Source organism: Chrysemys picta, chromosome 8 (assembly GCF_011386835.1).
Source record: "Chrysemys picta bellii isolate R12L10 chromosome 8, ASM1138683v2, whole genome shotgun sequence".
Lineage (NCBI taxonomy): Eukaryota > Metazoa > Chordata > Testudines > Emydidae > Chrysemys > Chrysemys picta.
In genome coordinates this window covers 62,905,165-62,932,634 of record NC_088798.1, presented here as the reverse complement: position 1 = coordinate 62,932,634, position 27,470 = coordinate 62,905,165, and the positions used below count along the sequence as shown (strand labels likewise).

The 27,470-nt window shown below is 48.8% G+C and overlaps 2 protein-coding genes across 7 annotated transcripts; one reads left to right on the top strand and one right to left on the bottom strand.

Moving 5' to 3' along the window:
* The first annotated feature begins 24 nt into the window (after nt 1-24).
* Nucleotides 25-27,470, top strand: SELL (selectin L). 6 transcript variants are annotated; one of them, XM_065554591.1, is made up of 8 exons: nt 25-259; nt 1,606-1,749; nt 21,367-21,583; nt 22,316-22,395; nt 23,199-23,585; nt 24,071-24,178; nt 24,317-24,502; nt 25,566-27,470. In XM_065554591.1, the coding sequence occupies exons 4-8, from the start codon at nt 22,359-22,361 to the stop codon at nt 25,757-25,759; spliced, it is 912 nt and encodes a 303-aa protein (XP_065410663.1). In that variant the 5' UTR covers nt 25-259; nt 1,606-1,749; nt 21,367-21,583; nt 22,316-22,358; the 3' UTR covers nt 25,760-27,470. The 6 variants fall into 6 exon arrangements, with proteins under 6 accessions (XP_065410663.1, XP_065410667.1, XP_065410668.1 ...); XM_065554594.1 differs by lacking the exon at nt 1,606-1,749 and adding an exon at nt 6,672-6,763 and having other exon boundaries at nt 101-259; nt 21,370-21,583; XM_065554595.1 differs by lacking the exon at nt 22,316-22,395.
* Nucleotides 13,952-16,086, bottom strand: LOC135973093 (mediator of RNA polymerase II transcription subunit 15-like). Its single transcript, XM_065554586.1, has 2 exons — nt 15,162-16,086; nt 13,952-14,562 (listed from the first exon to the last, which is right to left on the bottom strand). The coding sequence occupies exons 1-2, from the start codon at nt 15,700-15,702 to the stop codon at nt 14,060-14,062; spliced, it is 1,044 nt and encodes a 347-aa protein (XP_065410658.1). The 5' UTR covers nt 15,703-16,086; the 3' UTR covers nt 13,952-14,059.

Below are 27,470 nucleotides of genomic sequence, written 5' to 3'. Positions count from 1 at the left end.
GTCTGACAAAGAGCTTTCTGAGAAGCAATGTAAAATACACTGGGGAAAATTAGAGGCAGTCTCTGCAGAAGATCTGTTCTAAAAAAAGAATGGTTTCCCTGCACCATTCACCGCCAAGAGACTTCATGGCCCAGTGCGACTATTGTTGAAGCTTGTAAGGATCCCTGTACCAAGGCGTAGTGAGTCGGTGTGGCTCCCCGTCAGCCCAGAGAGGGAAGAGCCCATCTGAAGGCCGCAGTGGGCCGACACCAGCCCCCAGGTAGGCCCAGAGGGGGAGAGTGGAAGTAGCCCGGGGGCAGCCGACCCCAGACTGGCTGCAGCATTACCAGAGCCTATGTCAGTGTGTTGCGGCCAGGATCCCCACTGACTAAGCAGCGGGCCTTCTGCCGCTGCTAGGGCCCCGGGCTGGGACGTAGTGGAGTGGGAGGGCCTGCGTCACCCCCTGTCACCCAACCCCTGGGTGGCAGTCTCCCCCTCTCCCAGGCCTGTTGTGTAGGGTTACCATAATCCAGCAAGCAAAAAAGAGGACGGGAGGAGCCCCGCCCCTGTCCTGTCCTAGCCCCGCCCCATCCTGCCCTAGCCCCGCCCCCGCCCCTCCCACTCCCCCCCTCAGAACCTCCAACCCTCCCCCCACTCCTTGTCCCCTGATTGCCCCCTCCTGGGACCCCTGCCCCTAACTGCCCCCCAGGACTCCACCCCCTACCTAAGCCTCCCTGCCTCTTGTCCCCTGACTGCCCCCTCCTGAGACCCTCCCCCCATCCTAACTGGCCCCCTAGGACTCTACCCCCTACCTGTACCCTGACTACCCCAACCCTTATCCACCCCCCCACCCCCAGACAGACCCCTGGGACTCCCACGCCCCATCCAACCACTCTCCACCCCCTGACAGCCCCCCCCAAACTCCCAACCCATCTAAACCCCTCTGCTCCCTATCCCCTGACTGCTCCGATCCCTCTCCCCACCCCTGCCCCTTGACAACCCCCACCCAGAACTCCCAATCACTCCCCCCCCCGCTCCTTGTCCCCTGACTGCCCCCTCCTGGGACCCCTGCTCCTAACTGCCCTCCAGAACCCCACCCCCTATTTATGTACAGGCGTGACTACCTGCCCTTTCCTGGTTACTATACGCGGCCAGTCCGCATCCACATCCAGTAGTTAAAATAAATAAATAAACTAATGATTTAAATTGGAATTTCATCCATTAATAAGTATTTATTATATAGTTAAAACCATTCTATTGAAGGGCAGATATTAAATAACACTAAATATGTTAATGTTCAAAACAATATTAAAAATTTGAAAATTTAGAGCATGGAAACCAAAATAGCTAAAATTTAGTTTTAAAATTAAGCCTCCCTGTTCCTTGTCCCCTAACTGCCCCCTCCTAAGACCCCCCCCCCAAATGTCTCCCAGGACCCTACCCCCTACCTGTACCCTGACTGCCCAAAACCTTATCCACACACCCCCCCAGAAAGCCTCCCCGAACTCCCGACACCCCCCCCCATCTCTTGACTGCCCCCTCCAAAATCTCCCTGCCCCTTCTCCGACCCCTTGGCCCCCTTGTTGTTGGCCTTTCTTCGCCTAATGTCTCGGTGAACTTGCTCAGGAACTGCATCAGCCGCTCCTCGGACGCTGGGCAGCAGCGGAGGAGGAGCTCCAGACTGCCGGAGCCGATCTGCGATGGAGGGAGTGATTTCTGCTGCAGGGGAGAGGAGAAGGAGCTCTCTCTGGCTGAGTGTCGGAGCCCCATGTAAGTGGCACCATCCGGCCAGCTGCACTGTTAGCCGAGCATGCTCTGCATGGGGGTGGAAGTCCGGACATTTACAAATTCCCCCCGGACGCAATTTTTAGCTTAAAAAGCCAGACATGTCTGGGGGAATCCGGACGAATGGTAACCCTACTGTTGTGGCTTAGGTTATACTGTTGCTCAGCCCTGACTGAGGGTCTGAGCGCCTGTCCCAGCGTTTGTTGCCCCGCCCTGACCTAGGGCCTGGGCCTAAATACTTTATACTGTTGCCCTGCCCTGCCCTGACTGAGGGCCTGGGCTGAAATACCTTTTACTGTTGCTCAGCCCTGACTGAGGGTTTGAGCCTTGACATAACGTTGGTGTCCGCCCGAAGCTAGTGTCGGTCTTATCGTGCCTCTCAGGACAGCAAGGACCGCCGGGGAACCCTGCCGCCAGACAGAGTGCCCAGCCCCGGTGGGTCGTGAGTCGGTGTGGCTCCCCGTCGCCCCGGAGAGGGTCGAGCCCTGGCAAACTCTTGTACACAAGGCTTTGACAGTGATGCACTATGCCAAATCTACTGCTCCCTCTGTACCAATTCCTGATACGTCCACAGCAGCTCACTGACCCTTTCCTGGCCAGTGTGGGTTTATGTGCCCCATCACAGGACTACATAAAGATGGCTACAGGATTTAACTTGTCCCAATTTTCCATTATTTGTATGATTGTAGCACACAACTAATTCTTTCCTGCACTTGAAAATGCTGCTTCTAGTAGCACACAACTAATTCTTTCCTGCACTTGAAAATGCTGCTGTTGTAGGCCACGTGGTCGGCCTACAACAGTTCCAGTAAGTGAAGTAATGATACTAGACAGGCCCTCATAGGAGGCGTGTGTCCCCATCTCTTACCTCTGTGAGCTGATGAATAGGAAAACTTCTAGATCATTTCCGAAAGGAGTAAAGTTTCCCCTGGTATTGGACTGATTTCAATATCCAATACTTCAAATACGGAAGGGAGTAAATTAATGTGTCTGCCCATCACAGAACTGAAAGGCCAAGGAAATCTGAATCCAATCTGGCACATTGGATCTCCCTGAGTAACCTGAAAATATACCTATATATAGAGAGAGGGTGGAAAAGAAGGAGGAGGAACAGTCCCTTTGCTTTAATAAGCTGAAGAACATAGAACCCTGTCTATCAGATCTATGGCCCAGGACACAGAATTAAGGGAAACCAGGACTTTTATATCCTACCTGCCGATGTGGCCTAGTGTAGGCAAACAGCATAGTATGGATGTGAATTCTTCTCCCCTTAACTTTGCATGGGATTATCTACTACTATATCCAGCCTAACATGCCTATAGCTATGCTCAGCAGCTCTTGCTTTCTTGGGTAGATTATTAAACATAAAATAAAAGAATAAAAAACAGACAGTTTCCCTTTTCTTTTTCTGAGATTGGTGGTATGCTCTTTGGGGACATCCCCATGGGAAGGTCTGCATGTAGAGATGGATCTGATACTTGTTTCTGAGGGTGGTGAGGCTTATGCTCATTCTAGGCTCTGCTGGTAGGGACTTCCATAATTTATGGCCCAGCACAAAAAAATTTCAGCCACTGACTCCTGACAGTTTCATCCTTGAAGGATGCAAAGTCCCCATGATCACAGCTGCTTTGGTAGAGAGATGGTTTCATAGGAACTGATGCCGCATCCTACTAAGGACCTTCTAGGTGAGGTCCAGGACTTTAGAATTATGATCAGTGGAGGTAGAGACGCTCCAGTGTGATGGGTCTTCCACCAAAAAAAAGTGTTTTCCACCCAGAAATTTTGTCACAGAATTAAGATCCCTTTTGCTGCAGAGCAGATGGGGCCTAGCATGTATCCATATTTAATGCTGAAATGCAAGCTTTTATTTAAAAAGGTGTTAATAAGCCCCTGTCATTTTTGCCAAGAAATTTCAAACCAAAAAGCTCCTAAAGGCTGCTGAAGATCGTAAAAGTCTCAAAAAATGCAAACGGGAACTAGCGTTGTATAGGTCATCATTATCGGCTTTGAAGAACAAGGATGGAGAATCAGTAACCAATCAAACAGAGATGGAGGCAATCTGCAGGGATTTCTATACCCAGCTCTTTGCATCCCATATAGACGTCCCAATGCCATCACTTCAACAAACTGATGAACACATACTCCCGGTTCTCATCAGTGAAGTCCGTCATGCAGTCCATCAAATGAAAGAGGGGAAGGCTCCAGGCAAGGACGGTCTGACAGCAGAAGTACTTAAGGCGGGAGGTCAGGAACTCTGGAAAGCTCTTGCCCAAAGGTTCAGCCATTACCTGAAAACCCAGAAGATATCGTCCAGTTGGAAAGAGTCCAATACCATCTTGCAGCATAAGAAAGGCGATCAAGAAAATCTAAAGAACTATCGCCCAATCTTCCTGCTTTCGCATGTCTATAAATTGTTCTCCAAAATAATAACAAATTGACTGTCACGAAACCTGGATGAACAGCAACCTAGAGAGCAGGCCAGTTTTCGAAGAAATTACAGCACGATAGACCACATCTTCACTCTAAACCAACTACTAGAGCATTCAAGGGAATACAAGTTCCCTTTGTGCATTGCCTTCATGGACTACTAGAAGGTGTTTGAAGGTGGAGACTATTGCCGTTCTTGAAGCTCTTTCAGAACAGGGCATCAGCGCAAAATATCACATTATTAAAGGAAGCAAACTCTGGCTGCAGCATGGATATATCACTGTTCGATACTCCCCTCCGAATCCTCATCGAGAAAGGTGTGAAACAAGGAGATACAGTTTCACCAAAATTATTCACAGCCTGTCTTGAATTGGTCTTTCAATGAGCAGACCTGAAAGGCGGGATTAATATCAACGGTGAGTGGCTAAACCATCTCAGGTTCGCAGATGATATAGTGCTGATAGCTGAAAATACAGTCCAGCTTGAGAGAATGCTTAAAGAACTGAACGCAAAAAGTTGTCAAGTCGGATTAAAAATGAACCAGTCGAAAAAGAAATATATGAGATCGGATGTTCTGCCAAGAACCCAAATAACTCTTGGAGGAGAGCAGATCCAAGAGGCCGACAAATACGTTTATTTGGGCCAGGAAGTCAACATGTGCCACGATCAGAAAGGCGAACTGTTGCGCAGAAAAAAAAGCTGGATGGTGCGCATTCAACGACATTAGGGACATCCTCCAAGGAAAGATCAGCAAAATAACTCATGCGAATCTTTTTAACTCAACCGTGCTTTCAGTGATGCTATATGGCAGTGAAACATGGTCGCTGACGAAGACTGAAGAACATCAACTGTCTGTCACACAGAGGGCAATGGAACAAACATTTTTGGGCATTTTGCTCCGCGATCGCCTCCCCAATGAAATAATTAGGCAGCAGTCTGGAGTCCGAGATGTTGTTGTCGAAAGCAGGCTCTGCAAAATGCGGTGGGTTGGACATGTGGCCTGACTCAGTGACAACAGATGGACTGCAGCTATATCTGAGTGGTATCCGCGAGAACTGAAACGGCCACGTGGTCGGCCTCCAAAGAGGTGGGATGATTTCTTAATAAGGAGATATGGACAAACATGGCGAAGGATGGCCAGAGCAAGAGAAGATTGGAAGACGTGTTGTGATCGGCTCAGTCTTAACTGATGAAGAACCGACAGTTTACGCATTTTGCTAAGTGCAATTTCCTCTGCTCCTAGTGTGGCTGCCTAAAGGACTCCAAGGTCTCCAATGAGCATGATCCCTGGCCTCAGATTGGGTGTGGGAGTGTCTATTATTATCTGTTCGGAGGAGGCAGACTATTATCTGAGTCAGACAAGGTATCACCAGGAGAGAATTCTGGACACTAGAAAGGGAGATAAACAGACTGAAGACTGTCTTGCACAGCCAGAAAAATTCCCTTTCTCTGTGGAATTGTATTATTCACTTCTTTGCTTTTCCCCGTTTAATGCAAAGTGGGATGAGACATTGAGTGTTTCATACAACACCTCCCTCTCTGTTTCAGTAAAGATCTTAGTGAAAATTGCCAGCATCAGTTTTCCATTTTTTTTCTTTTAAAAACAAAAGGTACACTTCAACGTAATAATATTAAAAGTTAAGCTGAAATCCACCAAACAGGAAACATCTTCAGGCTGCTGCCACTACGGCTTCCTTTCCCCCTGCTAGCACAATCATTCCTGGGAATTCCTTCTAAACGAGGACATGGACAGTTAAGCCTCCGAGTCTGAGCCTTGCTCAGTGCAGGGAAGGGTGGGGGGCATCAGGAAGCTGGTGGCTTCCTGATTCTGTGCTGGTCCAGCCCCTGGTGGAGGACTGGTTTAACTGAACTCTGCTCCGCCCAATATCCGCTCTTCCATGGTATGCCCCCGCTGCCAGGTTGGGGGTAGCCGGTGCAAGAGTAGCCTCGGCCAGGTTTATGCCACCAGATAATTCCCTTCCAGTGGGGGAATTCACTGCCAGACATTTACAGCCAAAATCTGGCCATTTTGTGCAGCTTGAATAGTGCAAATGTAATGCCGACAGACCTTGGTTGTTGGTGGGCAAGATCAAACTGTGGCTGACTTCCCTTGTCCTCTGGACAGTCAAGTTTTCCCAAACTCCACCATGAACAAAAGGCTAGAGTGCCCTAGGAGGGCACTAGGAAGCCTGGGATGTGGGTGGTTGAACTCAGGCCCATGTAATGTAGTGTGAATGCTGGAGATCCAGGTTGGGAACTAGGGTTCAAGAATTCCTAACCTGGGATTACAAATAAGTGTAGGTGCTCAAGTCCTAGGTTAACAAACCCAGGGTCTGCTAACTTGAGTTCTACTAACTCTGGGTTTACACTGCAGAGTAGACAGACCCTGAGGCAACATGTAGCTTTATCATCACAACTTTTCCTAGCCTCATGAGTATATTAAATACAAATTTATATTTTTCCATACTTTCCCCCACTAGATCCAGCAAGTTGTGCATGGAACTGCAGGCAAGTTGAAATGTTTACAGCCAATTTTTGCCAGTCACCGAAGACCCATTTTCTTCATTGACTAGTAACTGTAATAGTAAGCAGTCGCCTTTGTAATGTGCACTGATGAGATGCAGGCACCCCAGTTCTTTTAATTCCCCTGATTACATCTTTTCAAAACTTCATTGGTCTTTACATTGAGGAATTTTTCCTTTACAGTATTTCAGAAATCAGAGGTAACAGATCTTCCCTATCAATTTCCTTTCAAGTCCTATATGTTCTGAACTACATGGGGAGCAGGGCTGGCCTTACCATGAGGCGAACTGAGGTGGCCGCCTCAGGTGCCAGACTGTGGGGGGGCACCACTAGGACCCAGAGTGTAGAAAATTGTGTCTGCTACTGGTGCATATGTATTAAGAACATAAGAACATAAGAACGGCCATACTGGGTCAGACCAAAGGTCCATCCAACCCAGTAGCCTGTCTACCGACAGTGGCCAATGCCTGGTGCCCCAGAGAGAGTGAACCTAACAGGTAATGATCAAGTGATCTCTCTCCTGCCATCCATCTCCACCCTCTGACAAACAGAGGCTAAGGACACCATTCCTTACCCATCCTGCCTAATAGCCATTAATGGACTTAACCTCCACAAATGTGTCTAGTTCTCTTTTAAACCCTGTTATAGTCCTAGCCTTCACAACCTCCTCAGGCAAGGAGTTCCACAGGTTGACTGTGCGCTGTGTGAAGAAGAACTTCCTTTTATTTGTTTTAAACCTGCTGCCCATTAATTTCATTTGGTGGCCCCTAGTTCTTATATTATGGGAACAAGTAAATAACTTTTCCTTATTCACTTTCTCAACACCACTCATGATTTTATATACCTCTATCATATCCCCCCTTAGTCTCTTCTTTTCCAAGCTGAAAAGTCCTAGCCTCTTGAATCTCTCCTCATATGGGATCCGTTCCAAACCCCTAATCATTTTAGTATCAGAGGGGTAGCCGTGTTAGTCTGAATCTGTAAAAAGCAACAGAGGGTCCTGTGGCACCTTTGAGACTAACAGAAGTACTGGGAGCATAAGCTTTCGTGGGTAAGAACCTCACTTCTTCAGATGCAAGTAATGGAAATCTCCAGAGGCAGGTATATATCAGTGTGGAGATAACGAGGTTAGTTCAATCAGGTGCTAGCAGAGCACCTCACCCTCCCTGATTGAACTAACCTCGTTATCTCCACACTGATATATACCTGCCTCTGGAGATTTCCATTACTTGCATCTGAAGAAGTGAGGTTCTTACCCACGAAAGCTTATGCTCCCAGTACTTCTGTTAGTCTCAAAGGTGCCACAGGACCCTCTGTTGCTAATCATTTTAGTTGCTCTTCTCTGAACCTTTTCTAATGCCAGTATATCTTTTTTGAGATGAGGAGACCACATCTGTATGCACTATTCAAGACGTGGGCATACCATGGATTTATATAATGGCAATAAGATGTTCTCTGTCTTATTCTCTATCCCTTTTTTAATGATTCCTAACATACTGTTAGCTTTTTTTGACTGCTGCTGCACACTGTGTGGATGTCTTCAGAGAACTATCCATGATGACTCCAAGATCTCTTTTCTGATTAGTTGTAGCTAAATTAGCCCCCATCATACTGTATGTATAGTTGGGGTTATTTTTTCTAATGTGCATTACTTTACATTTATCCACATTAAATTTCATTTGCCATTTTGTTGCCAATCACTTAGTTGTGTGAGATCTTTTTGAAGTTCTTCACAGTCTGCTTTGGTCTTCACTATCTTGAGCAGTTTAGTATCATCTGCAAACTTTGCCACCTCACTGTTTACCCCTTTCTCCAGATCATTTATGAATAAGTTGAATAGGATTGGTCCTAGGACTGACCCTTGGGGAACACCACTAGTTATCCCTCTCCATTCTGAAACTTTACCATTTATTCCTACCCTTTGTTCCCTGTCTTTTAATCAGTTCTCAATCCATGAAAGGATCTTCCCTCTTATCCCATGACAACTTAATTTACGTCAGAGCCTTTGCTGAGGGACCTTTCTGGAAATCTAAGTACACTATGTCCACTGGATCCCCCTTGTCCACATGTTTGTTGACCCCTTCAAAGAACTCTAATAGATTAGTAAAACATGATTTCCCTTTACAGAAACCTGTTGACTTTTGCCCAACAAATTATGTTCTTTTATGTGTCTGACAATTTTATTCTTTACTATTGTTTCAACTAATTTGCCCGGTACTGACGTTAGACTTACCTGAAGGTAATTGCCAGGATCACCTCTAGAGTCCTTTTTAAATATGGCGTTACATTTGCTATCTTCCAGTCATTGGGTACAGAAGCCGATTTAAAGGACAGGTTACAAACCTTAGTTAATAGTTCCGCAACTTCACATTTGAGTTCTTTCAGAACTCTTGGGTGAATGCCATCTGGTCCCAGTGACTTGTTACTGTTAAGTTTATCAATTAATTCCAAAACCTCCTCTAGTGACACTTCAATCTGTGACAATTTTTCAGATTTGTCACCTACAAAGGACAGCTCAGTTTTGGGAATCTCCCTAACATCCTCAGCTGTGAAGACTGAAGCAAAGAATTCATTTAGTTTCTCTGCAATGACTTTATCGTCTTTAAGAGCTCCTTTTGTATCTCGAGCATCCAGGGGTCCCACTGGTTGTTTAGCTTCCTGCTTCTGATGTACTTAAAAAACATTTTGTTATTACCTTTTGAGTTTTTGGCTAGCTGTTCTTCAAACTCCTTTTTGGCTTTTCTTATTACATTTTTACACTTAATTTGGCAGTGTTTATGCTCCTTTCTATTTCTCTCAGTAGGATTTGACTTTCACTTTTTAAAAGATGCCTTTTTATCGTTCACTGCTTCTTTTACGTGGTTAAGCCACGGTGGCTCTTTTTTAGTTCTTTTACTGTGTTTTTTAATGTGGGGTATACATTTAAGTTGGGCCTTTATTATGGTGTCTTTGAAAAGTGGCCATGCAGCTTGCAGGAATTTCACTCTAGTCACTGCACAGAGAGTCTAGACGGACAGAGATGGTGGAGTGCTGGGCTGGAGGAATGAGGGCACAAAAGACATAAGGGGAAGTTACTCACCTTGCAGTAACTGAAGTTCTTTGAGATATGTGTCCCTGTTGGTGCTCCACTCTAGGTGTCGGTGCGTCCCGGTGCCATTGATCAGAGATTTTCGGTAGCAATGCCTGGTCGTGACGCAGGAGCTCAGTTGGTATCTCCCGTCTCATTGGAATCTTCCTGAGGGCCTGCGTCCCGCACCCCCCTCAGTTCCTTCTCTACCGTGGAGCGATTATACTAGTACTCCAAAGTAGAGGGGAGGAGGGTGGGGAGTGGAGCACCCACAGGGACACACATCTCGAAGAACTTCAGTTACTGCAAGATGAGTAACTTCCCCTTCTTCTTTGAGTGCTGTCCCTGTGGGTGCTCCACTGTAGGTGAATGTGTAGCAGTTCCCACTATGGTTGGTGGGATTTCGGAGATGCGGCAGTGAGTACTGTATGGCCTACTATGGTGTCTGCCGTGGTATCTTGTGTGATAGCATAGTGTTTGGCAAATGTGTGTTCAGAGGACCATGTAGCCGCTTTACAGATGTCAGAAATGGGTACGTTATGTAGGAAGGCAATGGATGTCGACATAGCTCTAGTGGAATGAGTTCTAATGACTTCGGACAGTTGAATATTTTGAATACGGTAAGAGGATCTCATGCAGTCAGAGTTCCACTTGGACAGACATTGTTTAGAGATAGCCATACCTTTCGATCTTTTGGTGTTGAAGACAAAGAGTCGTGGAGATTTATGAAATGGCTTAGTCCTATCTAAGGGTACGTCTACACTACGAAATTAGTTCGAATTTATAGAAGCCGGTTTTATTGAAATCGGTTGTATACAGCCGATTGTGTGTGTCCACACAATAAAATGCTCTAGGTGCTCTAGTCGGCGGACCGCGTCCACAGTACAAGGCTAGCGTCGACTTCCGGAGCATTGCACTATGGGTAGCTATCCCACAGCTATCCCACAGTTCCCGCAGTCTCCGCCGCCCCTTGGAATTCTGGGTTGAGATCCCAATGCCCGGATGATGCAAAACAGTGTCGCGGGCGGTTCTGGGTACATGTCGTCAGGCCCCTCCCTCCCCCGTCACAGCAACGGCAGACAATAGATTCGCGCCTCTTTACCTGGGTTACCTGGGTTACCTGTGCAGACAACATGGAGCCCGCTCTGCTGAGCTCACCGTCACCATATGTCCTCTGGGTGCCGGCAGACGTGGGACTGCATTGCTACACAGCAGCAGCTGCTAACTGCCTTTTGGTGGTAGACGGTGCAGTAGACTGGTAGCCTTCATCGGCGATCTGGGTGCTGGCAGCCGTGGGGCTTGCCTTTTGGCAGTAAATGGTGTATTACGACTGTTAGCCGTCCTATTACAAGTCGGGTCATCGCACGTTAGCAGAGTCTTTCCTGAGCAGCCAATTGTGCAATAGGCCTGAAGACCATCGTCATACACCGCCCCGTATTTGCTGCCAAGCACCCAGAAAGATGCCGAGGGCTATCAGTCACGCTGCACCGTCGTCTTAAGATGTAAAAAATAGATTTGCTCTGTATTCATTTGCTTCCCCCTCCCTCCGTCAAATCAACGGCCTGCTAAACCCAGGGTTTTCAGTTTAATCTTTGGGGGGGACCATTCTGTGTGACAGTTGTTTGTGTCTCTCCCTGATGCACAGCCACCGTTCTTGATTTTAATTCCCTGTGCCTGTACGCCATGTCGTCACTCGGCCCGCCCTCCCTCCTTCCCCTAGTCCGTCAGATACTACGTTTGCGCCACAGCTCAGAGAGCCGAGAAGCGGTTCGCGCCTTTTCTTTGAATTCTGGGTTGAGATCCCAATGCCCGGATGATGCAAAACAGTGTCGCGGGCAGTTCTGGGTATATGTTGTCAGGTCCCTCCCCCCTCGTCACAGCAACGGCAGACAATAGATTCGCGCCTTTTTACCTGGGTTACCTGTGCAGACAACATACCACGGCAAGCATGGAGCCCGCTCAGCTCAGCTGAGCTCACCGTCACCATATGTCCTCTGGGTGCCGGCAGACGTGGGACTGCATTGCTACACAGCAGCAGCTGCTAACTGCCTTTTGGCGGTAGACGGTGTAGCATGAGTGATAGTCGTGGGGCTGGCAGCCGTAGGGCTGCATTGCACCAGCCCCTTGCAGGCGATGGTATATTATGATTGGTACCCATCGTCGTCATACTGGTATGGCTGTCAATCATGGCCACCTGGGCAGACATGCTACTGTTTTGATGATGATGGTTACCAGTCGTAATATACTATTTTCTGCCAATTGCCCAGTATTGTCTGCTAAGCACCCAGAAGAGGCCGAGGGCGATGCTGGGTGCTGGCGGACGTGGGGCTGGCAGACGTGGGGCTGCATTGCTACACAGCAGCAGCCCCTTGCCTTTTTGCAGATGATGGTATTTTATGACTGGTATCCGTCATCATCATACTGGAGAGGCTATCACTCATGCTGCACCGTCGGCTGCCACCTTAAGATGTAAAAAATAGATTTGTTCTGTATTCATTTGCTTCCCCTTCCTCCGTGAAATCAATGGCCTGCTAAGCCCAGGGTTTCCAGTTTAATCTTTGGGGGGACCATTCTGTGTGACAGTTGTTTGTGTTTCTCCCTGTTCCTGTACCTGTATGCCATGTCGTCACTCGGCCCTCCCTCCCTCCCGCCCTCCCTCCTTCTCCTGGTCCATCAGATACTACTTTCGCGCCTTTTTTCTGACCAGGCGCCATAGCTAGCACTGGGATCATGGAGCCCGCTCAGATCACCGCGGCAATTATGAGCACTATGAACACCACGCGCATTGTCCTGGAGTATATGCAGAGCCAGGACATGCCAAGGCGAAACCCGGACCAGGCGAGGAGGCGATTGCAGCGCGGCGACGAGAGTGATGAGGAAATTGACATGGACATAGACCTCTCACAAGGCACAGGCCCCAGCAATGTGGAAATCATGGTGTCACTGGGGCAGGTTGATGCCGTGGAACGCCGATTCTGGGCCCGGGAAACAAGCACAGACTGGTGGGACCGCATCGTGCTGCAGGTATGGGACGATTCCCAGTGGCTGCGAAACTTTCGCATGCGTAAGGGCACTTTCATGGAACTTTGTGACTTGCTTTCCCCTGCCCTGAAACGCCAGGATACCAAGATGAGAGCAGCCCTCACAGTTGAGAAGCGAGTGGCGATAGCCCTGTGGAAGCTTGCAACGCCAGACAGCTACCGGTCAGTCGGGAATCAATTTGGGGTGGGCAAATCTACGGTGGGGGCTGCTGTGATCCAATTTGCCAGGGCAATGAAAGACCTGGTGATAGCAAGGGTAGTGACTCTGGGCAACGTGCAGTCAATAGTGGATGGTTTTGCTGAAATGGGATTCCCAAACTGTGGCGGGGCCATAGACGGAACCCATATCCCTATCTTGTCACCGGAGCACCAAGCCACCGACTACGTAAACCGCAAGGGGTACTTTTCAATGCTGCTGCAAGCCCTGGTGGATCACAAGGGACGTTTCACCAACATCAACGTGGGATGGCCGGGAAAGGTACATGATGCTCGCGTCTTCAGGAACTCTGCTCTGTTTCGAAAGCTGGAGGAAGGGACTTTCTTCCCGGACCAGAAAGTGACCATTGGGGATGTTGAAATGCCTATCGTGATCCTTGGGGACCCAGCCTACCCCTTAATGCCATGGCTCATGAAGCCGTACACAGGCAGCCTGGACAGGAGTCAGGACCTGTTCAACTACAGGCTGAGCAAGTGCCGAATGGTGGTGGAATGTGCATTTGGACGTTTAAAAGTGCGCTGGCGCAGCTTACTGACTCGCTCAGACCTCAGCGAAAAGAATATCCCCATTGTTATTGCTACTTGCTGTGCGCTCCACAATATCTGTGAGAGTAAGGGGGAGACCTTTATGGCGGGGTGGGAGGTTGAGGCAACTCGCCTGGCCGCTGATTACGTGCAGCCAGACACCAGGGCGGTTAGAGGAGCACAGCAGGGCGCGGTGCGCATCAGAGAAGCTTTGAAAACGAGTTTTGTGACTGGCCAGGCTACTGTGTGAAACTTCTGTTTGTTTCTCCTTGATGAACCCTCCAAACCCGCCCCCCCGACCCGGTTCACTCTACTTCCCTGTAAACCAACCACCCCACCCCACCCTCCCCTCCTGCTTGCAGAGGCAATAAAGTCATTTTTTTTAACATTCATGCATTCTTTATTAGTTCCTTACAGAGGTAGGGGGATAATTGCCAAGGTAACCTGGGATGGGTGGGGGAGGAGGGATGGAAAGGACACACTGCATTTTAAAACTTTAAGTCTTATTGAAGGCCAGCCTTCTGATGCTTGGGCGATCATCTCGGGTGGAGTGACTGGGTGGACGGAGGCCCCCCCACCGTGTTCTTGGGCGTCTGGGTGAGGAGGCTATGGAACTTGGGGAGGAGGGCTGTTGGTTACACAGGGGCTGTAGCGGCGGTCTCTGCTCCTGCTGCCTTTCCTGCAACTCAACCATACGCTCGAGCATATCAGTTTGATGCTCCAGCAGACGGAGCATTGCCTCTTGCCGTCTGTCTGCAAGCTGACGCCACCTATCGTCTTCAGCCCGCCACTTGCTCTGTTCTTCCCGCGATTCAGCCCGCCACCTCTCCTCTCGTTCATATTGGGCTTTTCTCATCTCCGACATTGACTGCCTCCACGCATTCTGCTGTGCTCTATCAGCCTGGGCGGACATCTGCAGCTCCGTGAACATCTTGTCCCTCGTCCTACGTTTTCTCTTTCTAATGTTCACGAGCCTCTGCGAAGGAGAAACATTTGCAGCTGGCGGAGGAGAAGGGAGAGGTGGTTAAAAAAGACACATTTTAGAGAACAATGGGTACACTCTTTCATTACAAGGTCGCATATTTCGGCTTGCAGGCAGCCATGGTAGGCCACAGTGTTTTGGCTTTTTTAACCTTCTTAACATGCGGGAAAGGTTGCAAACAGCAGCGCATTTCCCATATCAAGGATGAATTGGGTTGTCCATTTAAAATGGGGTTTCAATGTAAAAGGAGGGGGCTGCGGTTTCCCGGTTAACATGCGGCACAAACACAAGTAAACCCCCCCCCCCCACACACACACACACGATTCTCTGGGATGATCACTTCACCCCTCCCCCCACCCCGTGGTTAACAGCGGGGAACATTTCTGGTCAGAAGAGCAGGAACGGGCGCCTCTGAATGTCCCCTTAATAAAATCACCCCATTTCAACCAGGAGAGCTTTCTGGAGATGTCCCTGGAGGATTTCCGCTCCATCCCCATACACGTTAACAGACTTTTCCAGTAGATGTACTGGCCGCGATTGCCAGGGCAAAGTAATCATTAAACACGCTTGCTTTTTTTTTTGTAATGTTTACAAATAGTTACAAAGTTACACTCACCAGAGGTCTCCTGTGTGCCCTGAGGGTCTTGGGTGAGTTCGGGGGTTACCGGTTCCAGGTCCAGGGTCACAAACATATCCTGGCTGTTGGGGAAACCGGTTTCTCCGCTTCCTTGCTGCTGTGAGCTACCTACAGTACCTCCATCGTCATCTTCCTCGTTCCCCGAACCGTCTTCCCTGTGTGTTTCTCCAGTGAGAGAGTCATAGCACACGGTTGGGGTAGTGGTGGCTGCACCCCCTAGGATCGCATGCAGCTCCGCGTAGTAGCGGCAAGTTTGCGGCTCTGCCCCGGACCTTCCGTTTGCTTCTCTGGCTTTGTGGTAAGCTTGCCGTAGCTCCTTAATTTTCACGCGGCACTGCTGTGTGTCCCTGTTATGGCCTCGGTCCTTCATGGCCTTGGAGATCTTTTCTAATACTTTTCCATTTCTTTTACTGCTACGGAGTTCAGCTATCACTGCTTCATCTCCCCATATGGTGAGCAGATCTCGTACCTCCCGTTCGGTCCATGCTGGAGCTCTTTTGCGATCCTGGGAGGACTCCATCACAGTTACCTGTGCTGATGAGCTCTGCGGGGTCACCTGTGCTCTCCACGCTGGGCAAACAGGAAATGAAATTCAAACCTTCGCGGGTCTTTTCCTGTCTACCTGGTCAGTGCATCTGAGTTGAGAGTGCTGTCCAGAGCGGTCACAATGAAGCACTGTGGGATAGCTCCCGGAGGCCAATAACGTCGAATTCCGTCCACACTACCCCAATTCCGACCCGCAAAGACCGGTTTTATCGCTAATCCCCTCGTCAGAGGTGGTGTAAAGAAACCAGTTTAAAGGACCCTTTAAGTCGAAAGAAAGGGCTTCGTTGTGTGGACGTGTCCAGGCTTAATTCGGTTTAACGCTGCTAAAGTCAACCTAAACCCGTAGTGTAGACCAGGCCTAAGTAAAAAGTGATTGCTCGCCTGATATTGAGAGTATGCAGGGTTGCCTTGTGTGGAGTCTTGTGAGGTTTGGGATAGAAAGTAGGTAAGTATATAGGTTGGTTAAGGTGAAAGGTGGATGCCACCTTAGGGAGAAATTTAGGATGTGGTCTCAGAGTGACTTTGTCTTTGGCGAAGATTGTGTAGGGAGGATGGGCCACCAGGGTGCTTATTTCACCTACTCTCCTTGCTGATGTTATTGCAACTAAGAAAGCTACCTTCATGGACATATGGAGAAGAGAGGAGGTAGCCAAGGGCTTGAATGGAGGTTTCATGAGAGCATGAAGAATGAGGTTAAGATTCCATGTAGCCGCCGTTGGGTAAATTTCAGGGTAGAGATTTTGCAGGCCCGTGAGAAATCGTTTTATGGTGGGGTGAGTAAAGAGTGAATAAGCTTCTAACAGGTCATAGAAGGTGGTAAGCACCGCCAGGTGCACTTTGATGGAGCTGAGTGAAAGTCCGTCCTGTTTTAGTTTCAGGAGGTAGTCTAGAATGTTCGGGAGGGTCACTGTATTGGGCATTAAGTGATTGCATGAGCACCAGAGGGCGAAACACTTGCACTTCTGCACGTAGGTTTTACGAGTGGAGTCTTTTCTACTGTGCAGGAGGACATATCGGACTTGCTCAAAACAGGCTAGTTCATGAGTTTGGAACCATGAAGGAACCAGGCTGTCAGGTGGTGCTTTTGGAGCGGGGTGATGAACCCGTCTGTTGTCCTGGGGAAGAGATATGGCCTGTTGGGGAGAACCTGTGGGTGACAGGAGGACATGCGGAGTAGGTAAGGATACCACATCTGTCTCGGCCAAGCCGGGGCAATAAGGATGACCCGGGCCTTGTCATCTATGATCTTCTGAAGACCCCTGTGTAACAGAGGGATTGGTGGGAAGGCATACAGGAGAGAGTTGTTCCACAGGATGAGGAATACATCTCCTAGGGATGCAGTCCCGAGTCCCACTCTGGAGCAAAACAGGCGACATTTTTGATTCTGGGTTGTAGCAAAGAGATCTATTGACGGGGTGCCCCAGAGGGAGAAGAGCTGCCCTTATCTGTTGATGTAGTACATACATGCTATATTGTTCATTAAGACCCGAACAGATTTGTTCTTTATGAGGGGAAGAAAGTGAAGGCGTGCTCGCCTCACAGGTCTGAGGTCTAAGAAATTTATGTGTGGTTGCATCTCTGATGTGGACCACCAGCCTTGTGCCCTGTGTCCCCCGAGATGCGCTCCCAAACCAATTAGGGAAGTGTCCATGGTGAGCATGAGTGTTGGGGATCGTTGCTGGAAGGAAACCCCCGTGCAGAGGTTTTCTAGTCTTGTCCACCAATGAAGGGAAGCTATAACATTGGGAGGAGGAGTTAGCAGAGTCACTAAGGTGTGTCTGTTGGGTTTGAAATTGGAATTGCACCAGCCCTGAAGACAACTCATGCAGCCTGGCGTATTGGACCATGAAGGTGGTGGCTGCCATGTGACCAAGGAGCTGTAGACAGATTCTTGCCTCTGTCCTGGGATGAATAGAGAGTGTGAGTATGAGCTGTGTGATAGCGAGGAATCTGTGATATGGGAGCGAGGCCCTGTTCTGGATTGAGTCAAGATGAGCTCTGATGAACTCGATATGTTGTGCAGGTGTCAGGGTGGATTTTTGGATGTTTGTTTGCAGGCCTAGGCTGAGAAAGAGGGAGATGGCTAAACAGGTAGCTTGAAGTGTCTCGCCATAGGAGTTGCCCTTGATGAGGCAATCGTCCAGGTAGGGGAAAAGCGTGATTCCATGTTTGTGGAGGTAAGACACGACCACGGCTAGAGTTTTGGAAAAGACTCTCGGCGCTGTGGAGAGGTCGAAAGGAAGAACTCTGTATTGAAAATGGTTGTGACCGATTGTGAATCGTAGGAAGCGTCTGTGAGCTGGACGAATGGATATATGAAAATAAGCGTGCTGTAGGACGAGGGCTGTAAACCCTTGACCCAGTGCAGGAATTATTGTGCCCAGTGTGACCATCTTGAATTTTTGTATCCTCACGAATTTGTTCAGTTGACGTAGATCTAGTATAGACCTCCATTCCCCAGTTTTTTTCTGGGTCAGGATGTAATGGGAGTAGAACCGTTTCCCTCAATGTTGCGTTGGCACAGGTTCCACTGCGCCTAGATGGAGAAGGTGAGCCACTTCTACATGAAGAAGGTGCTTGTGAGAGGGGTCCCTGAAGAGGGATGGGGAAGGATGGATAGGATATGAAAGGGATAGAGTAACTGGACTGAACTGTTTCGAGGACCTGTCGTTCCTGTCTAATTCGCTGCCAGGCATCAGGGCCGGCTCCAGGCACCAGGCACCCAAGCACATGCTTGGGGCGGCACCTGGTAAGGGGCGGCGGGGGGAGCGCGGCGCAGCATTCTGCGGGGGGGGGGGGCGCGGCAGTCGGCGGGGGGGGGGGGCGGGCTCTGGCGGCGCGGGGGGGGCGTTCCGGCAGCGCTCGGCGGGGGGCGGGGGCGGGTTCCGGCGGCGCGGCGCGGCGCTCGGCGGGGGGCTCGGCGCTGGGGGGTGGGGGGCTGGCGGCGCTCAGTGCAGAGGGGGGCGGGCTCCGGCGGCGCGGCGCTGGGGGGGGTTCTGGCGGCGCTTGGCGCGGGGGGGGGCGGGCTCCGGCGCTCGGCGGGGTGGGTGGCGCTCTGGGGGGGGTTCTGGCGGCGCTCGGCGGGGGGGGTGGCGTGGTGCTCGGCTGGGGGGCTCGGAGGGCGGCGCTTTTTTTTGCTGCTTGGGGCAGCAAAAAAGCTAGAGCCGGCCCTGCCAGGCATGTTGGAAACTCTGGAGGCGGAGGGAAAGTGGGCAAGTAGGCTGTGGAATCAAGGAGTAGTCGTGCAGACCCTCGACCAACGTTTCACAATTGTTGTTTATTCCTGGATGGGTGGGAGGTGGTTGCTTGAGTTTGATTTTGTCTGCGCTTAGGGGGGTCTAGCGCGATTCCTATTTACATCGTATGGATTGTGTTGAGGCCGACAATATTGTTGTGTGGGTGGTCTTTGGTAGGGTTGGTATCGTTGTCTCATGGGAAGAGATGGGTGAATGCCCAGGGTGTGCAGTGTCGCTGTAGAATCTTTCATGGTGTGAAGTAGTTCATTGTTTTTTTGGAAAACAGTTTGTCTTTATCAAAGGGGAGGTCCTCCACTTTGGTCTGCAGATCTTTAGGGATGCCAGATGCAGAAAGGCATGAAGATCTGTGCATAACTACAGCAGTTGCAGTAGTACGGGCTGCTGTGTCCGCCGTGTCTAAAGAGACTTGTAGGACCATTCTGGAAATCAATTGGCCCTCGCTCAGAATTGATTTAAAGTCTGCTCTCCTATCCTCTGGAATGTAAGAGGCAAATTCAAAAAGTTTATTGTAGTTATCAAAGTCGTAGCTGGTGAGGAGTGAAGAGTAGTTTGCAATACTGAATTGTAGAGTAAAGGATGCGTTAACCTTGTGACCCAAGACATCAAGGCATTTAAGGTCCTTGTCTTGTGGGGTGGGCCAATATTGTGGCTGTTTTGTCCTTTGTGACTGCATTGATGACAAGAGATTTCGGTTGTGGGTGAGAAAATAGGAAGTCAGCGTCCTTAGCAGGAATATAGTATTTACGTTCAGTCTTTCTGCAGGTTGGTAATAAAGAAGCTGGAGTTTGCCAGAGAGTGTCACCTGGTTCCAGGAGTGCTTCATTTATAGGGAGCACGATCTTTGAGGGCGCAGAGGGTTGAAGGATTCTGAGGAGTTTGTGTTGTGTCTCCTGAACCTCTTCTAGGGGGATGTCTTGACTGAGTGCCACCCTATTGAAAAGCTCTTGAAATTGTTTACAGTCGTCCATGTTCTGTGGAGGTGAGGGGGAGAGGGCTCCGTCTGGAGCAGATGGAGAACTAGGGTTCGGTGAGTCAGGATATGGTTTCGTAGCTCATGCTCTCAGGAGGGGGTTCAGGTACTCTAGATGTGGACGGAGCTGGAGATCGAGGCACAGAAACAGGTAGTGGTTTCATGGAAGAGGTCTGAGGATAAGTAGTAGGAGGATGTGACCAAGGGTACCACTGAGGCCAAGGCATAGGGTAGGAGAACCCAGATGCTGCCCACGGGGGGGGGGGGGGCGAAGCAGGGAAACTGAGGCTGGTGGCTTTGGACTGTAGTCTGAGATGGAAGAGGTTCCAGTGGAGGAGGAGAGGCAGGTGGGGAGAAGTCCGCCTGCTGCTGTATATTGGGTTCGCTGTCAGTGAAGGTACCCAGTTCAGGTGGTGAGAACGGCTGTTTGAAGAGTGAGCCCTGTGCTTCCAGAAGCGGAGAGTTAGGCTCAGGTGGCACTGAGAGGTTACATTCAGTGAGGAACTCTTGCTCCTGCTCCATGGGCTGTGCTGAGCCTGGACAAAGTAATTAATGGATTAACTTGTCAATCCTTCAAAAATTCGTTCTGTACTCAAAGAGTAACTGGGGTATGTTTGAGGAGGACACACTGCAGTATTCATCCATAACAAACAATTTTTGATCCTCCTATTTTAATTGCAAAATTCAACTCAGCTATAACTTTAGAGTTGTTAAGATAGCCTCATAATGAACATCTCTTTAATATATTTACAATGCATGACTCCCAGGAGAGTGTGAGGATGATGTGGGTGAAATGCTGAGTAAATTTCTGTATATTTCAGAAATATAATCATTGGCTAAGATTTTCCAAGTTTCCTAGGAGATTTAGACACCCAATTCCCATTGAAATTAACAGGAGTTTTGCACCTAAATCCACTAGCTGGCTTTGAATATCTCCGCCATTCACGTTAAAAGCCTCTAGAAATGTAATAGAGATAGAGAATGGTTTTTTTAGTAAAGTGCCACTTCCATCTATTTTGGTTCTCATTCCATGCCTGTCACCATGGTATCTGAGAACCTAAGGGAGTCAGTAAATGATGTTTCTTTCTTTTCATTTCTGGAAGACACAGCACAACTTTACTACTGTATGGAAGGTGGATGTGGGGGGAACAACGTGAAGCTCGCTATGGTCAAACAAAACAAACACAGCCATGAGAACAGAAAAGCTGTAAGGAATCAGTTCACCCACATGCTAAGATTAGTTGAGTGTGAATTTTTATTTTCTCTTGATATCCTGGAATTGTGCATTAATCTGAATTAAAATCTAAGGTGTTGGTGTGTGTCTGGGAGAGGAAGGCATATGGGTGTGTATTTGTGAGTTTTGGCATCATGGATATACTTTTTCCTGGGGAATTTTTCACTTTCTTATTAGGAGATATCCTCTTAGCTACGTCACTGGAATTTCTAGGAAGTAGGAGCTGATAGAATAAAAAGGCTGCGAGCTGACGGCAAAGGGTACACACTGACTGGCAGCTCTCCACTGAGTCTTAGCATAAGAACCACTGCAGTGACTTAGCAAAGGAAAACAGTCGCTGAAGACACATCTTTACCAGGCTGCTACGTAGCACCAGGCATCACAGCCACAATCTGTAAGTATAATAGCCTTTCAAGTAGTTTTAGTTTTGTTGTATTTCATATCCATGCTTGGCAGAATTCAATTTTTATTTTTGTATAATTTTGATGAATAAAAAGTTTAGTTTATTTTTAAGCATTTTAAAGATTTTTTAATTGATTTAAATTTTCATACTTGTGCAAAATTATGGGGAATCAGAAAGTGTGTATGTGTGTCTGTGTGAGTCAGACAATAATTATTTCATGACAATAGACATTGAGATTCAAAAAGTTAAAGCTTTAGAACAGTTAAAACACAAACTGTCAATATCTTGTGTCACAATATACAAAATAAATAGCCTTAAATCAAACTCTAAGTTCTCAAGCAGCATTTTTCTTACTTGAAATCAATGTTTATTGACTTTTACTGATAAAAATCGAATCCTTCCAAAGGTATTCATATCTTAGCTGAGTTCATTGTCAGTGATCTCAGCTCAGAGCTGTCAGATTAAGTCAGATCTGAAGTAACGCTACACAAATGTCCTGTGCAAGTTACTTTAATTTCCGGTCTGCCTCACCATTAAGATCTGCTTTAGACAGCATACTAGCCCAGTGGAGAGTCTTGCTGTTTAACCCCATAAAGTGATTTGTGAAATAGCATATAGGAAAGATGCTATAGACAATAACGTTGTATGATATTATTGTATCGCAATAAGTTAATATCAGTGCTTAAACCATGTGCTGTAATCCTGCATGTTTGTTTTTTGCAGCCATCTCTTCAAAGAGCAAAGTGAAGAAAAGTTCTCCAGAAACATGATTGGCCTGTGGTTCCTCTCTGTTCTCACTTACAGTACGTGAGTGTGTATATGAGTGGAAAACAAGTTAGACTGGAAGTAACAGCACTGCTGTTTTCTCGCAGCTTCCTTCTGAAGTAAATGGGGGTGCAGTAGCTGGGTTAAGATTTAGGGCAGATTTGCACAAAAAGCAGTAGATGGCATGGCATGCGTCCTCTCTCAACTGCCAAAGCCAAAAGTGGCCCTTATGTGGGGCTGTGCAGCATACCCACCCAGTGTGGGCAATGACTGGACACATCCTTGACAAACTGGAGACCCTACATTTGATATTGACATGTCTGATTGGGAGACTATTGTAACTTTGTATAAAGCAAATGCAGCCACTACCTACACAGGCTCAAATACCTGCACATATGCAATATCCACTGAGATCTAGATATAGTCTTCTTTAGAAAAAAAAGCAATCAGGTCTATGTTGCTGTAGAAGTTATATCCAAAACGTAGCATGCAGGTGGGATCCCTAATTCAAAAGTGTTATTTTTGTTAGCTCTTGGAAGAGCATTTTGATACTGATATCTTGTGTGTTTGGGCTAAATTTCTGTGCTGTTTTCATTCCTCTCTCTCTCTCTGTAACTTTCTGGGATTTTTCTGTACTTTTAAATATCTCTGTGCTATATACTGCAGTTCTAGCTGCTGAAGTTCTTTTTCTGATCAGTTCTCTCAAAGAGATAGATTCTAATTCTTCCTGGAAATGCTCTTTGTAAAGCAGAATGATATAAACAGATAAACATGGCCTTTGATAACAGAACAGGAAGCACAGGTAAAAGGATACCAACTTCTCTGCATCTTCTCTTTCTAGGACTTATGGTGCTTGAGGAGGGCAATTGCTGGACATACCACTATTCAGAAAAAAATATGACCTATAAGCTTGCGGAGAAATGGTGTAGGAAACACTATACAAATATGGTTGCCATTCAGAATAAGAAGGAAATTGCCCATCTGAATGCATTTTTACCCTTCAGTCCAACTTATTACTGGATTGGAATCAGAAAGATTGATAATGAGTGGACCTGGGTTGGAACAAGAAAACGGCTGACTGAAGAGGCTAAAAACTGGGCTCCGGGTGAACCAAACAACAGAAAGAATGACGAGGACTGTGTTGAAATCTACATCAAAAGAGACAAGGATGCAGGCAAATGGAATGATGAAAGATGCAGCAAACAGAAGGTTGCCTTGTGCTACACAGGTACAGAATGCAATCAATCCCAAAGAGCCTATATGATAATAAGAAAATGGACGTTTATTAGCTAACCTATATATATATGCATTAATCATTGTTACTATATTAGGCTTAACTTTAAGCATGTGAGTGGTCCACTGAGGGCTACTCGCTTGCTTAAAACGAATAATGCAGAACTTAGAGCCTTTATTAAATCATGTAAAAGTCTATTGTTTTTTTGTGATTTAACTTTTGATATAAATTGAGTCTGTTTCCAGCCACAGGAATACTTTTGTGAGTGGCTAGGTTCAACTGTCTTGGTTTCTGAAATGCTGCGATGCAATACCAATGTAATTGTAAATGGCATAACCTTCACACTCTGTTTACTTTGCAAAGTATTTATTATCCAGAGTGTGTTTTCTCCTGGATAAGTAAAGCACTGCAATGGCTTTAAACAGATTAACTAGTAAAGGGGATAGATTGTTTTATAACCATGCTGAATTTCCTTCTAGCTTCCTGTAACCAGTCTTCCTGCAGTGGCCATGGTGAATGCCTGGAGACCATTAACAATCATACCTGCGTCTGTGATGCTGGATTCTATGGGCCTGAATGCCAGCATGGTAAGATTATTTCTTAATGCCTTCCAAACAGGGAGATGTGCATGTCAGCTAGTTTTCAGTACATCTAGCTAGTCTGATTATTTCATTTGCTGTTGAGAAAGTGGTACTGACTGTAGACCTGCTTGTGTCCCTTTGTAGTTGTGACTTGCGACCAATTAAAAGAACCCGATCAAGGGACACTGGAGTGCAGCCATCCACTGCAGAACTACAGCTACAACTCATCCTGCAAGGTTCAATGTGCAGAAGGCTATGAATCAACTGGGTTTGAACCAGTCTGGTGTACCTCTTCCGGAAACTGGTCTGCACCCACTCCAGCATGTAGAGGTAAACAGAGCCGGCTCTAGGATTTTTGCCACCCAAAGCAAAAACAATTTTGGCCGCCCCCCCCCCATTTAATTACCCCACCCCTGGCCCCCCCTCAACTCCGCCCCTTCCCCAAATCCCCAGCCCTGCCTCCTCCCCCCAGGCTGTCAAGCCTAGGAGGGAGGGAGGGAGGGGGAGAAGTGGCGCCGTGCCGCGGCCACTCGGAGTCTCCCCCTCCCTCCCAGGTTTGAGAGCCTGGGAGGGAGGGGGAGACTCCGAGTGGCCGTGGCGCGGGGGTGCCGCTTCTCTCCCTCCCTCTCAGGCTCTCAAGTCTGGGAGGGAGGGGGAGCAGCGGCGTGCAAAACAGCCGTTTCGCATGTCGCGGCCGCTCGGGATCTCCCCCTCCCTCCCAGGTTTGAGAGCCTGGGAGGGAGGGGGAGACTCCGAGTGGCCGCGGCGCGGGCGCCGCTGCTCCCCCTCCCTCCCAGGCTCTCAAGCCTGGGAGGGAGGGCGAGTAGTGGCGCGCGAATCAGCTGTTTCGCGCGCCGTGGCAGCAGCAGCGGAGGTGGCAGCAGCAGCGGAGCTAGGGCGGCCGGGGCACATTTTTAGGGGCGGCATTCTGGCGCCGGCCATGCCGCCCCTAAAAATGTGCCGCCCCAAGCACCAGCTTGTTTTGCTGGTGCCTAGAGCCGGCCCTGGACGTAAATTCTCAAGGAACTGTAGGTCAGATCTCAACTGGCATAAATCCTTACTGCTCTGTTGACTTCAATGCAACTTTGCCCCTTTACAGCAATGGAGGCTCCGGCCCACTATTTTAAAATTAAATTCTTAAAGTGAATTGGGTTTCAGATTGACAGATCTGGAGCCTACAGGCCTCTCTTTGTCCCAGAAAAAGTACAGTTCAGGGAGGGACATTCCCTTAACCCTGCCCTAGATAGCTCTACACTGTCTCTGCCCCGGTCACTTTCTTAACCTGCAGGGAGATAGCTTCACTCTCTAATGCCCAGCTCCCGCCATGCAGAAGAAAAGTTTTTCTTTTAGTTTACTCCAAACTAAGCTCCACGCTATTCCATGTGATTTGCAGTTGTGCAGTGTGATGGCTTAAATGCTCCAGCTCATGGCTCCCTGACATGCTCTCCGGCTTTTGGGAACTTGCTGTGGAATTCAACCTGTGAGTTTGCCTGTGAAGCAGGGTTTGTATTGAAGGGATCAGACAGGCTGCAGTGTGGCGCTTCTGGAAAGTGGGATGGAGAACAGCCGGAATGCGAAAGTACCTAAGATTAAGCAATTCCTATCGAGTGCTTCGAGTGCAGAAGCTTTGCAAAGATACAGTGATAATATAAGCTCTTGATTTTCACGTAGCACCTTTTTTTCAGAAAGGCTGAACTCTAAGGTGCTTCAGAGAAAGTTCACTGAAAGATCATTTGTTTCAGATCTGAAATGCATGTTGATTTGGAGTGGGGTCTGATGCACATCTGTCAGTACCAGAAATGGGGCATAATTTAGAACCTTTTTAGAGACACTATCTACATCTTACAAGAATAGATTTGTATTTTGGTTACATGTTATGAAATACTGAGACATCCCGAAATCCCGTGTCCAGTCCCCTGAGACACCCAGATCCCACTGCTCCTAGTCACTTTCTTAGCCTGCAGGGAGATAGCTTCGCTCTCTAACTCCCAGCTCCCATCAATGTATATTCTGTTACCATGCAGAAGAAATGTTTTTCTTTTACTTTGTTCCAAACTAAGCTCCATGCTATTCCATGTGATTTGCAGTTGTGCAGTGTGATGGCTTCATAGGCGTGCGCATGGGGTGTGCTGGGTGTGCACAGGCACACCCTAATGCAGGGGTGGGCAAATGGCTCCACTCTCCCTGTGCAGCAAGCCCCGGCCCCTCTCCTGCCTTCCCGGGCCAGCTCCCGCCTGCCATCTCCCCCCCCCCCCCCCGCCCGCGGGTCTCCCCCAACCCCATCCCAGAGCATCCCTGCCTGAAAGAAAGCGGCGCGGGCCTATCCCATGCCTGCTTGTGCTGCACATTCCTGCTCAATGGCTGTCTGCTGCCCCAGGGTCCTAGTGCCCCCCATCCCCTAATGGCAGGGCAGGCTGCCCTTATCCTGCCCTTCTGCCCTAGCCCTGAGCTTCGCCAATGCCCCAAACCTCTCATCCTCAGCCCCATCCCTCATCCCCCCCGCACCCTAATCCTCTGCCCCAGCCCTGAGCCCCCTCCTGCGTCATGAACCCCCCCATCCCCATCCCTTATCCCCCCACACCCTAATCCTCTGCCCTAGCCCTGAGCCCCCTCCTGCGTCATGAACCCCCCATCCCCATCCCTCATCCCCCCGCACCCTAATCCTCTGCCCCAGCCCTGAGCCCCCCCAAGCCCCAGCCAGAGCCCTCATCCCCCTGCACCCTAATCCTCTGCCCCAGCCCTGAGCCCCCCCAAGCCCTGGCCAGAGCCCTCATCCCCCTGCACCCTAATCCTCTTCCCCAGCCCTGAGCCCCCTCCTGCATCATGAACCCCTCATCAAAGCCACGCCGCTTCAGCGCTGCCCAGGGCCGCTGCTGGATGCGGCTCACTGGGCTCTGGGAGAGGGGGGAGGCGGGGATAAGCAGCATGGTAAACCTCTCTGAGCCAGGCACCCTCTGACCCCATCCCCTGCAGCCTAACCCCCAGCTCTGAGCCCAGCCCCTCTGAGCTGGCCAGCTGGGCACCACCTGACCCATCCCCCCACAACTCTGAACCCCAGCTCTGAGCCCAGCCCCTATGAGCCGGGCACCCCCCGACCCAGAGCCCAGCTCCCTACCCAGCCCTGGGCAACAGCTGCGCCACCCCCAGGCAGCGACAGCCCATTGGCACCAACCATCACCATCACCCAGCGACAGCTCATTATGTAATTGCAAATGTATACATACCATTAAAGCATTTAATGTTTTTTAAATAATGTATTTTGTGTATTTTCAAATTATTAAAATAATTTTTGAATGTA